Source organism: Lagopus muta, chromosome 3 (assembly GCF_023343835.1).
Source record: "Lagopus muta isolate bLagMut1 chromosome 3, bLagMut1 primary, whole genome shotgun sequence".
Classification (NCBI taxonomy): Eukaryota; Metazoa; Chordata; class Aves; order Galliformes; family Phasianidae; genus Lagopus; species Lagopus muta.
This window is the reverse complement of record NC_064435.1, coordinates 54,846,896-54,859,634: the sequence shown is the minus strand read 5'-3', so window position 1 is coordinate 54,859,634 and position 12,739 is coordinate 54,846,896. Positions and strand designations below refer to the sequence as shown.

The 12,739-nt window shown below is 34.3% G+C and overlaps 1 protein-coding gene across 1 annotated transcript in view; it reads right to left on the bottom strand.

The window, feature by feature from the left end:
- DOK6 (docking protein 6) overlaps nucleotides 1–12,739 on the bottom strand; it is a 236,440-nt gene that overhangs the window by 45,948 nt on the left and 177,753 nt on the right. Inside the window, exon 7 of the mRNA XM_048940757.1 lies at nucleotides 3,295–3,412. Coding sequence (XP_048796714.1) covers nucleotides 3,295–3,412 — 118 coding nt within the window. The remainder of the gene's footprint in view (nucleotides 1–3,294; nucleotides 3,413–12,739) is intronic.

Here is a 12,739-nt window from a genome sequence, read left to right as displayed (position 1 = left end):
TACTGTCTAAACTCTCTAGAGCAAGAACCACAAAAGTAAGTTTCATGCAGCTGAAAAATCTGTCTGCAATCTCTTTTCATTCTAAGCAAATTTAAACACCCAAATGAAAAGTTTCAAAGCATATCAAAATTTAAAGCTTTTATTTGCTGTTTAAAAGTACATTCTCTACTTATCAGTTTTTAACATCTTGTGAAACAGTGATAAATCATATTCCAGATAATAAAAATAGACAATGAGTTATAAGGGTAGATGCTGTTTTTGTTTTGTTTTGTTTTCTTTTCCTTTAAGTGAAATCATTCTAACCCAGAGGTTTAGAATGAAATTCAGCCTTAAAAATGTTTTGGTGTTTTTCTGTGGAAGCAAATTCCTCATGCAACAGTGGGTTTGCCAGATGCCCATCAGGCAGCAAGGACACCCAATGCACAGCACTGTGAGGAAGTGACTGTCAGCCAAAAAGGGCCCACCACAGCACCTATGCAGCGGCTGCAGATCGTGCATGGAAGTTCTACCAGACCTGCAGCATTATATTGTAGAATTTGAAATGAATACTGGTGGTGATAACGTTACCCCAACCTGTTCCTTTATGTAAAATTAATTAGACAACTAAATTACCACTTTTATTGTAGAAGCGCAATCAAGAACTGAAAGAGTGTAATGATGACCAAGTGGAAGAAAAGCTATATAAAGAGAAATCAGCCCACAGCATTTTATGATATTTTGTGCAGCCTGTGTTCCTTTGACAGTATTATTTGGTGCTTTAATCTTCAGATCTTTACATGAAGGGTTTTCATGGAAAGATGAAGGATGATAAATCCAGAATCCATCTATTGAATTACCTTTTCTCATCTGAAATACAGACTCTAAAGAAACCCCACAATCCCCTCATCCTGCCCCTTCTCACTCTACTGCATATTTATTATCAGATCAACTCAAACTACTAATTAAGTTAAATTTGACTGCTAAATAGCTCTCAAAGAGCCAATTTATCCAAGGTAGTATGAGCGCATATTCATTTCTCCTTATATATCACCAGCTGTTATTAATTAAATTCTAGTCAATTCAAACTGCAAGTCTGAAAGAATTGCTATTAGGCAAACATTTCTGCACTGTATTTAACAGTGTGTTTGAATGCTACTTTACTGTAATCAATAGTAATCTGGATATAAGTAGACCTGGTGATAGTTATATCATCAGAGCATATCAAAAAGCTCTGTCATAAATACACAGTGTTGAACTGAATTTGATGGACTATTCCCTAAAGAAAAAGCCTTGTCTCTGAAGGGGGCAGTATACCTTTTCAAGCTCAGAGAAGATCAGAGCAGCAGCAAGTGATTTTTCCCTCCGCAACAACTCCTCTCACCTGTCTGCTGTGGTAGCGCGAGGGTTGGAGTGAAGCTTGCAATCTGCTTCCTCGCTACCCACCTTCCACCCACGTGTGTAAAGCATCTGCAGGCAGATGTTTCGACAACCAGTAGATCTCTGCTGTGCAAAGACTACCAGTACAAGCAGGTATCAGAATGAAAGTGTATTTTCCTCTCCCTTAAGCTTCTGCACAAATATACAGAATTTCATTAGTCATAAGCATTGCAGCAGAAAGTTCAAAGAGATCCTCATAACAGATAATGAATAATGTTATTGCATATTGAAGTCTTGCAATTGGAGGCAAAGAAAATAGCCATCTTGGTATATTTCTTAGCCACTGATAGAACTAGATTTATCACTCCTGAAACCTACTATGCTTTCTCAAATTTCAGCCATCACAGTACATGTAAGAGGAAGGAAAATCTTATGTTCTGAAATATTTATTTGTTCCATATTTCAGGGAAAGTGTGAACAAAATCTGCCTACTTCTAAAAAAGCAGAATTCTTACATTTTTAGTAATACACTTCCAATATGTTATCTTCCACAGAGCGAGTCGGTATGCATATTGAGTGAGCATTCCATGTATAAACTTCTGCTTTCTTTTAAACTGTATTGAATTACAAAGGCCACTTATGAGAAACAACAGATGCAGCAAACAACAAACAACGCTCTTTTCTTTCACTTCATGTATGTCACAACAATTACTATTTTCTCTCCAAAGGAAGTGCTCAACAAGAACATAAGAAGAGGAGCCCTAACACCTTGACAAATTACCTTTCTTTTTTTTTTTTTTTCTTTTTTGTATCGTCTTCACAAATGATAACATTATATAGTGAATGCTTTTAAGGTCATCTAATACCTCAACTTTTTTCCACAACCAAATTCTGAAAGGTTATTTACTTTTTTTCATTAATGTAATTTAACTGTAAGTCCGTAACAATGATTAGAACTTCGCTTTATCCTCATTCGATGAGGGCTGAGGTACAATGCTGTACCCTTTAATGAGTCACCTATTGAATTCACAGCTCACCTGCTGATTTTAATTTATGTGATAATTTACAAAACAAAACACTTCATGGCTTTCATCTATACACTGCATGAAAGCATGTAATACATTTTGTTGGACTTGGTACTGTGGTTTGTGAGCAGTTTCTAGCTTCCTATCTAAATGTAAATTGCTTATGCAAAGAGCTTATTATTCCCTTATAAAAGGGAAGTGAAATGAAATCCTTAAGTTCTTGATTAAGGAATATGTTTATTACAGTTTTGCTTTTTTAAAAAGGCGAAAACAATACTAGTAATTACTGTCTATATTTTAAATAAAAATTTTCAATTTCCTAAAAGATACAGATTAATTTCAGCTTGTGTGAAGTTAATCCTCTTCCTCCCCACCTCACTTTAATTACAGCATTTAAAGTCATAAGCAAAAAGCTTAGAATCTATGTATATTAAGGAGATTTGGACACTGAAAAATATGATTGGTATATGCTGCAGGTTTGTAAGTCAGTCTAATCAACAGTTCATATATATGATCCTCTGAACAAATTCATCAAGAGTAGCTCTTATTCCTAGAGTTCCTTTGTTTTAATCTAGCAACTCATACAGCCATCTTATGTAGATTTAATTGGGCACCCTGAGGTTGCCCAAATACATAAACAATCTTCTCGGAAGAAAAGACACTCATTAGCTACTGAGAAGCTACATTGAGCCAAATTGTTTATCCAATTTTATGTAGTGATCCTGGGAATAATTTTCACCAGTGGTTTACAAACTGAGTAAAAGAAACCTGGGTTATGTAAATGTGGGAATCCCACTGTGGTTCCTGACAATTGTTAAATGAAAAGGAGAGAAAACTACCAGTGACACTAAAAAGCAATTTGCATGAATTCTGGTCAAATGGAAAGGAGCTAATAGACGTGGCATACACTTGCCTTGAAAACTGTAGATTTCTCCAACGCTGTTCTGCCGGGTGATATGATGCCAGTACGCACTACGAGGAAGTGAGATCGACTTGGATAATGTCATTGGTTCAGATAGACTGGTCTGGAGCTGAAAAATAAAGCAAACATAAGGGGAAGATCATACATAACCATACTTGATAGATAATTCTAAAAACCATAAATTGAACCAATGTCATTATGGAGACTGTATTTATTGAATTACCACAGAAAGGTATTTGAAATTATTTATGTGCCTTATAAGCACCAGCATATTGAATGCTCAGGAAAAAGTTGCAGACATATACATGGCTAGATAGGGTTTTTTTTTGGTAGACATTAACATATAGAGACATGTCCCTACTTGCTTACAGCTATTCTTGCTGCTAACAGGATTTTCTCCTTTAACTTTGATATAATGATGGATTAGAATACGTCTGAAATCTTATAATTTTCTAAGGTCACATTCGTTTTTGGTCATTTAACCTGTATATTGGATTGAATATCCAGAAAGATGATAAGAAAGAATCTGAGACAAGCAACAGAGAATTAGTAACAGTCATTACTTTCCTAATCCTACATCCAGTTGGAGGCATCTCATCAACAGTGACAGACTACAACCTCCAAAGCAAATTTTCCACTCTCAGTGACTTTATGTAACTTAAGCCATGAATTACATAATAAGTATCCATGTGTACAAGAGGTATAACACAGAAAACTAATCGGAGGAATGTAAATTTTATTGAAGACAGCTCTGTCTCCAAAACACATCCAAAATGAGATACAAAAGAAAGACAAGACTAAGCAACAAGAAAAAAAAATTATAGAGATGTTGCATGCTGATGACCTTTTTGGATACACCTTTGTTTCTTATGCTTTCTCTCTTTAAAAGAAAAGAGAATGTATCTGCAAAATTTGTGTACTTCTGGCTTTAAAGAATATAATATACAATAGATAATTTGTATCTAATAAATCAAGATGACTCTGTGGTATGCTGTTTCTTCAGGAGACATCTGGAACACTAGAAGTCTCAATTACTCTGAAAGATTTAGAGTGGAAACCTTAATTTCACGAGTAGGACCAGGATGGTTGTCTGAAAGTGTATGCCTAGAAGCCCACATTTTCAGAGTCCAGCTACACAGCAAAATGTATTCAAGGCCTGGATAATTTACTATAGGATGATGATTAACTCAGAGGAAATCCTCATTCATAATGCAAAATTCAAAAATCCATTTTCATTTGTATGAATACATGATGTTCAGTAATATTAATAAAGTATTATAAATAATAAATATTAATAAAAAGCCTATCTCTTTTAGAAACAGAATCCAAAGATCTTCAATTATTTCATTTTTAAGCACTGATACACACTGATGTGTGGCAGATATGTAATTATTTCAGTTATTGTTTTCTTGAGAATTGTCATCAAAATTACCCCCTTTCTACAGCTAATGTCTTCTCAGCTCATGTATAGCCAATATTCCATTTCATTTGTCAGTGGTGCAGATAATCACTACAAGCTATACAGTATGAAGAAAAGAGCACAAAGAAACATTTTGATCATTAAGTTCAAAAGCTTTACAATTCTGTTTTGAAGAGACTTATGCATTTAAGTTTTGCAATGTGGAGAGCTTTCTTTATTGTGGAGATCAAGGCAATATCAGACCTTCTAAGAATTACTCTCTAAGTTATGATACTGCCTTATTATAGCATTGGTAACAAGTAACTTTGTTATAAAAATAAATAATAAATAAAAATGAATAAAACATCATTTAATAGAGATTATTTATTCATAGTTTGTTCACTTAAAAGGTGAACTTGAGTTTAAGCCAAAACTCATTATTATTATACATTATATACAAATTCCAGTAAAGAGAATCTCTGACTACAGTTTATTGTCTCAAAGCTAAATTCGTGGAGTAAACAGAAGTGGTTAAAGTTCTATGATTATTCCTCATCATAGGTCATTAGCTCTTGCCTGATCTGACCAACAGTGATGCAGAACTATACATTAGTATACATTATGTACTGTAGTACATATAGAACGTCCACAATATGTTTTCTCAGATTCTCTAATTAAGGAACTTTTAAGATCACCTTTTGAGTAAGAAGTATCAAAATACACAAGCAATTGTAGGGCCAGGTAAACTGGATTTCCTTGGGGATACCATAGAGAGAAAAAACAATTTATCTTTTGTGAAAATATCATCCTCAGAAAACAAACAAAAAAATCCAATGACTCCAATCTTTAAACTACATTATTACCATTGTTATGAAATTGAGAACTTAAAATATAAACACGAATCATCTTATCTGTTATAGCATGGATGACAACTTAATTGTACATTATTTTGTCTATAAAGTTATTCTAAATAATTGTTAGAGCATTACTAACCACAGTGTCTTTTTTAAAAACAATTTTATCAATAAAAAACAACACCATGGGACAAATGCACATGATAATGATCAAAATCAGACTCCTACAAACTGCTGTTTGCAAAAATATTGTTGTGTCCAAAGAAAAATGGATAAGCTACTGACAGAAACCTGCTTTCTGTAGAGAACATCTTATGTGATAGACTGTGGGTGTTCCAAATAAAAAACTTGAGACCAAGGGGAAGAAAATAGGCATATAAACATACATACAATCAATATGTCATTACATAGCTTTTTCCTATATAAATTACTACTAAATTACAAAGCTACAGAGATTTACTGTTTCAGAATCCCTTTTCCACAAGAGTAAATTAACTTCTGTCAGTTAACAATGTTAAAAATAAACAATTTGCACGTTATGAAAGAAGAACCATAACTGTTAACTTGTTACATGATTAGTCATTCAGGTTTGAGACTTCTGATACTTCTGACCAGTGAAAGAAATAACTCTGGGTAAATTTAGAAACTTCATCCTAGGTATTCTTCTTCCTCTTCATCTTCTTGTTATCAAAACAAAGCAAAACAAATCATACCAGAATTTACATAGAATTTTTCTGATTTAGCTAAATCAGAGAACATTTCCTTATGGAAAAACAAAGTAAACAACTATTCATTTTCTCCTTTCTTCTAAGCATATAGAGCTTTCTTTCCTACACAATTTATTTCTGTCCTTAATTTAACATAAATACAGCAATTCAAAAATATTTTAAAAAATTACATCACATACCTCCTTAGGCTTATTTTCCCATAACAAAACTAAATCAACAGCTCTAAGTATGGAGGCTAAAGTTCTGCTGTTGCTTCCAACCCTGGTGTATTCTCTGCACAAGCTGGCAAAACATGCTCACATGCACTAACATTAAGTTAGCTCAGATAAGCTCAGATAGGGTCCATAACAGCTGAGATAGCAAAATCACACAGAAGAAATAAACACTTTTCTCTGTGAATGAACTGTCCTTAATCTTTGCTAAGTAGGTGTAGAATTGCAGAGGAAAGTAGAAGCTATATACCAAACCAAGCTTGCTAATATAACAATGTAGCGTTAACAAAAGCATGCATCTAGATTTATTTTGCTACAAACATTTCTCAATTCAAATTAGACTTCAAGAAATGAAAAGCATAATCTAGACTTTCTTGATCAACTTGTGAGGGAGAAAACTAGGTTTCAATTAGAATGTGGGAGAAAAACAGAACTGCATACATCAAAAACACACTAACTCAGATATTTTTTGTGGGAACATTAAAAAAATCCATCTCTGAAATTTTTATTATCTGGTATGAAATCTGAAATACTTAGGTTTGCTCTAGTTTCTTATAGTTTCTTATATTTCTTAGTTAAGAAATATTTCACATCATGGACACTACATTTATTTCTTGATTATCCAAAAAAACTTAAGTCATATGAAGCTTACCTTTGCCAGTGACAAGTTAATAATCCTTAAAGGACTATTTGATTAAAACAGAAGTGAAAAAAAATCTGTGTTCTGTAAGCTGATCCCCGTATTTTTCATTATTGTACTTTCATGAAAGGTCTAAGTACTAAATTTTTGTTTTAATTCCCACAGAGCAACTCCACTGACTTAAAAAGATTTGTATGATGTCAATAAACAGAGGATGATGTTAATAACTAATACTGTTCCAAGAATGGAGACTGAGCTATGAGTTGTGATTTGCTTAGCATATTATTCTCTAATTTTCTGTTTGCATTAGAGAAGTCAAAACACAGAAGTGACAGAAAATAGATCTGGCTTGGGGAGAAGAACAGATCAATATACATTTCAATCAATTTTTTATCCTGCAATAAAGACAGTTTTTTACAAATATGCTTTGGAAAGAAGTTAGAAAAAAGACTGGCTCATTTCACTTTCTCATTAGTAAAACAGCAAGATAACGGGGTCACAGAAGAACTAACAAGAACTGCAATCTAGAAACATGAATATTATTATTTAGGTATCTTTCTTTATAACTCTGAAGAAGGTTTCTCTGTGCATTATGCTTTGAAGAATTAAATGACTGGTGTCAAGAAATAGATTTCACTTCAAGTGTCTGTAGGCTGACAGTAGAATAGCATGGTCTAGTTTCATTGGCATTCACAGAAGCAAATTATTGGAGTTTAAAAATCACACAGTCTAGAAGGTAGCATCTACTGAGCATAAGTTAGGGCACAAGCAAGAGGGAAGTAAAATGCTTTTTTTTTTTTTTTTTTTTAATGAATTTTAAGTTACACCCATGAAACAGGTGCCATGTTTTTGCAAAGCAGACACCACTGTATTATGTTCATCTTGTGTATTATGACACATAGACCTATTCTACATAAACCAGTTACCAGCCTGAACTGTAGAGAAGATTATTCCAAGTATAGTCATTTCCCTATGTTTCTGTTGAAATTATTTTGCTATTGCAAACAATTTATTCAACTTGCCTTTTAAAGTTCTTCTTAAATTCTGTCTCTTCACTCACCCTATTTAATCTGGTCTTACAAGATCTGAATTTCAATAATTAATAATAGAATCTTGATCCAGGACTTCTTATGCATGATGCAGGATATATTTCTATGATGGTCCAATCAGAATATGATGCTCTTTGGTGATCTGTTATTAATCCATGGTTAAGATTTTCCTATAATTTTTTGTTCACAATCACTCACCTTGCTTACAAAATAGTCATGTCTGTTTTTGGGCTGAGCTCATTACTTAAACGTATCCATTAATAATATATTTACAGATATTAGCACACTAATTCTTTCCTACATTCTCCTTTATCTTTCTTTTTATGTTTGTATCTAGCTTGCTGTTCCTGACACAATATTGGCAAAGAACCTCAAATACATGATCTCATAAGTCTTCTAAAAAGACAGAAAAGCTAGCTGTGAAAGTCATTTCAGTGACTTCAACCTTTATAACATATTTCTAGTGATTAGGTTTTCAGTAACAATTCTAACCTTGTAAGGACCTTTTAGAGAGTTTCTTAATCAATTATGGAGGAAAAAATCTCAAAATAATAACATTCTTTTGCAGTACCTAGCTGTTTGATGATTAGTCTTTGGCTGTGGAATAATATTACATACAAATAATAAAGCAATGGGGAAGAAAAGCATTCTGAAGGGAAATTCAGTGGGACTGATTTTTTTTTTCTAATCTCTTTGGCCACACTATAAAGAAAGAATTGGGACATTCTTCTCCTTTTCTGGCAGAAGAGATTTTTTTTCTTTTCTTTTTTTTCTTTCCTTTTCACTAAAAGGAGCTCATAATAGATCACTTTGTGCCTGATAGAATGGATTAATGTTGCACAAAAGTAGCTGGATTTTACAGTGCACTGAGATTATATTTGCTGAATGTCAGTAAGGTGTGTGTCCTCCCATTTATGTTACAAAATTCTATCTTTGTTTCTTTCTTTCTTTTACTGTTCACAGAAACTGCTAATTAATGTGAGAGCAGAAGGTCAAGTTCTTGAACATTTAGAAGGTTTGAGCTGTTTTATTATAGCTAAGCCGTATTTGAACTATTTCATCATTTTTTTATTGCATAAAACCATTTACTAATAACACAGGAGACAATGCTGCCATGATCACAGTTGAGACTATTTGCAAGCTTGACTGTATGGTACACAGTATACCTACACAGTGTACCTATATAGTAGGTCTTGGTGAAAACAAATATAACTAAATATTAGGAATCTGTACCAAATAGGAGCAATTACTAGCAGGTTTAGCTAATATACGTATGTATATATGATGGAGTATCCATAACTTCTATTGCATAGACATTATTTGCAGATATTGACTACCCTTTCTGTCACCTTGATATGGGAGCTTTTATCAACATAGAGATTGGTGCTGGATGACACAAAAGAAAAGATTTTTGCAGACAGAATTTTGGGACAAGGCTGTGTAACTATAAAATAATTTCTCTAAGCAGATACGCCTAGGACAGAATCTCCAGGATTAAAAAGTAAAAATATTCTAGGGTATTTCAAAGTGGTTTGTAATTATATACTTAAAGGTATAACTATTTCCTGATGGAAAATGAGGAGGATCACAGAAAAAAAAAAAAAAAAAAAAAAAAAAAAAAAGAACACAAAAACATAATCCAAAATAACACCACCCCCCTATGCATTTTCTTCAAGTCAAAAATGGAAATGAATAATAGCCCTAGAACAATTCATCATATTGACTCATGAATGCTTAAAGGAAGGCAGGTGGCATTTAATGCATTGATATAGATCTGCTTGAACTATGTTTTATTAGCTTAACCTTCAAAGGTTAAGGGGTCATTCATCTCAAGCAGTTCATCACAGAAATGCTCATTTACAGCTTTGTCTAATTTCATAAGCAAGTAAATTATGTGCATCATTATGAGTGTTAGTTGGTGATATAAAAAAACACATCAGTGATGGGAGAGCTAGGAAGAGTTTTGGTCTCTATTCAACAAATGAGTTAGTAGTAGGACAGTCAAGTACAGCAGATGCATTCCAGCTTGCAAAAGGACTAGAGGAAAGCCAATGCCTCTCATATCTTCTAGAAGGGCAAGAAGGAGAACCTGTAGGCTGTTCAGCCTCACTTCAATCCCTGGGAATCTAAACTTGGAAAACATTTTCAGGCACATGAAGGACAAGAATATTATTGTGAGTAGTCAGTATGAATTCACCACAAGAAAGACAAGCTTCACCAACTTGATAACCATACCTGATAAACTAATTGGCTTGGTAGACAAGAGGAGAGCAGTAGATTCAGTAAGGTTTTTGACACTGTCTTCAATAAAATCCTTGTAGACAAGCTGATAAGTATGGGGTGAATGTGCAGACAATTAGTTGGATAGAAAACTCACCAAAAAGGGCCTGGAGAGTGGTGATCAGCAGCATGAAATCTAGTTGGAGGCCAGTAAATAGTGGTGTGCTACAGAAGTCAATACTGGATCCAGTTCTGTTCAGCAGTGATCTGGATGAAGGAGTAAAGTGCAACCTCAGCAGTTTTGCTGATGACACAAAACCAGGAGTAGTGGCTGATACACTGAACAGTTGTGCTGCCATCCAAAGGAACCTTGTCAGGATGCAGAAATTGGCTGACAGGAACATCATAAAGTTCAACAAGAACCTGAATGTGAGGAGGAACACCTTGTGCACCAGTATATACTGGGGGCTGCTCAACTGGAAAGCAGCTTTGCATATAAGTTCCTGTGGGTTCTAGTGGACACAACGTTAAACATGCCCTTGGCTGCATAGCAGTCTAAGGGACTTCTGGGAAAAGTGTTGCCAGAAAGTCAAAGGAGGTGATCCTTCCCCTCAGCACAGGTGATGACACACATGAAGTAGCTAGTATTCAGTTCTGGGTTTCTTAGTGCAAGAGATATGTGGAACTACTTGAGAATTAAGCAAAGGGCCAATAGCATGGTTAAAGGACTTGAGCATCTCTTTTGTAAGGAAGAACTGAGACACTTGAGACTGGTTAACCTGGACAATAATTGGAGGCTCAGGATGGATCTTATCAATGTATACAAATATTTAAAGTTAGGGTAAAAAAAAAGGACAGAGCCAGACTCTTTTCAGATGTGTCCAGTGTGTGGACATGAGGCAAATGGGCACAAACCAAAACAAGGGAAGTTTCATCTGAACAGGAAGAATCACTGTTGTGCAGTGACCACGCACTGGCACAGGCAACCAGCCTCTCTAGTTGATTTTGCTTGACCAGGTAGGTTGGACAAAATGCCTCTCAGTAACCTACTGAAATTCTGTGCTTGGTATCTCCAAAATTAAAGAGTAGGTTTTTACAGAAAAGGGACAGTATTTGATATATCCTCTGAAATACAAAGGGGTTAACAAATTGGGGTGGAAAAAATGCAGTTAAATGCAGGAGTTGGAGATGTCTAACGGACTGCCAGTGGGAATATGTTGTCTTTGGATATCAGCCTAAAATTTATGGTATTCTAGAAGGTTTGCTTTCATGAGATGTGTCAAAAAAAAGTTAGTGAGGTTTGCTATCAGCACCAACTTTCACAGTCTTGTCCTCCTTCTTCTTTCTTTTTTTAGATGTCCTTGCTCTGCTGGGTATCCCTCTCTTTGACAAAGCTGCTCATGTCTGACCTCAACCTGATATGCTTCAGAGAAGATTTCAAAGCATGTGATTTTTTTTTATTATATTACTTGCCAAAAGGTATGACATATCTTAAAGAGGAATTTGAGACACTTGAAGTCTTCAGTGTTTTACTTGAGAGTACTGGAAGGACAGCCTTTCTGACTACATAGAAGTTGCTCTGGTCAGTTTTAGAAGTGGTATGGTAAAAGTTATGGCATCAAAAATGTCCGTTTGTAGAGAACTACTAAGAAAAAATCTCCCTACTGTGCTGCAAGAAATGCAAACTTAGAATGAACTCAGAATGCCCCCATAAGGGTAAACATTAAGACAATAAGTTGGGGGCTGAAAATTTGTAATTCTAAGGACTATATACATATTTTGGCAACAAAACATGGAGTTATTTAAGTTTCAAACTTTCTAATAAAGCAAATGCTACAAAAGCCTGCTTAAGAGTTTTTTTTTGTTGTTTTTTTTTTTTTAATAGTCAAAAACTGATCAGTGGCTTTCAGTAGTTTTTTAGCTACTTCATTCATTTCAGTAAACTGATGGTACCAATGAATTTTAATAAAATGGCAGACAATTTTCTAAATACTTGCTAAAACAACAATTATCAATATTTTGTCATGAATATTCCTTATTAGGCTTATGAGTGCATGACTCCAGCATTCAGTAACACATGGAGATCATATCATGATAGACATAATTCTTGATATTACTAAATCTTAAAATTGTAATCATCAGTCATTCATAGTAATTCACATCCCCCTAAATAAATGTGTATAATGTATCCATGGAAGAGAGACAAGACTATCCAAATGACAGTCCAAATTTTTGCATACAAAACAAGCTAGTGAAATTTTTGCTTCCTTGCTGATGCTAGTTTAATAATGTGACAGAAATAGCCGCAAATTAGGAAACCAATTTGGAAACAGA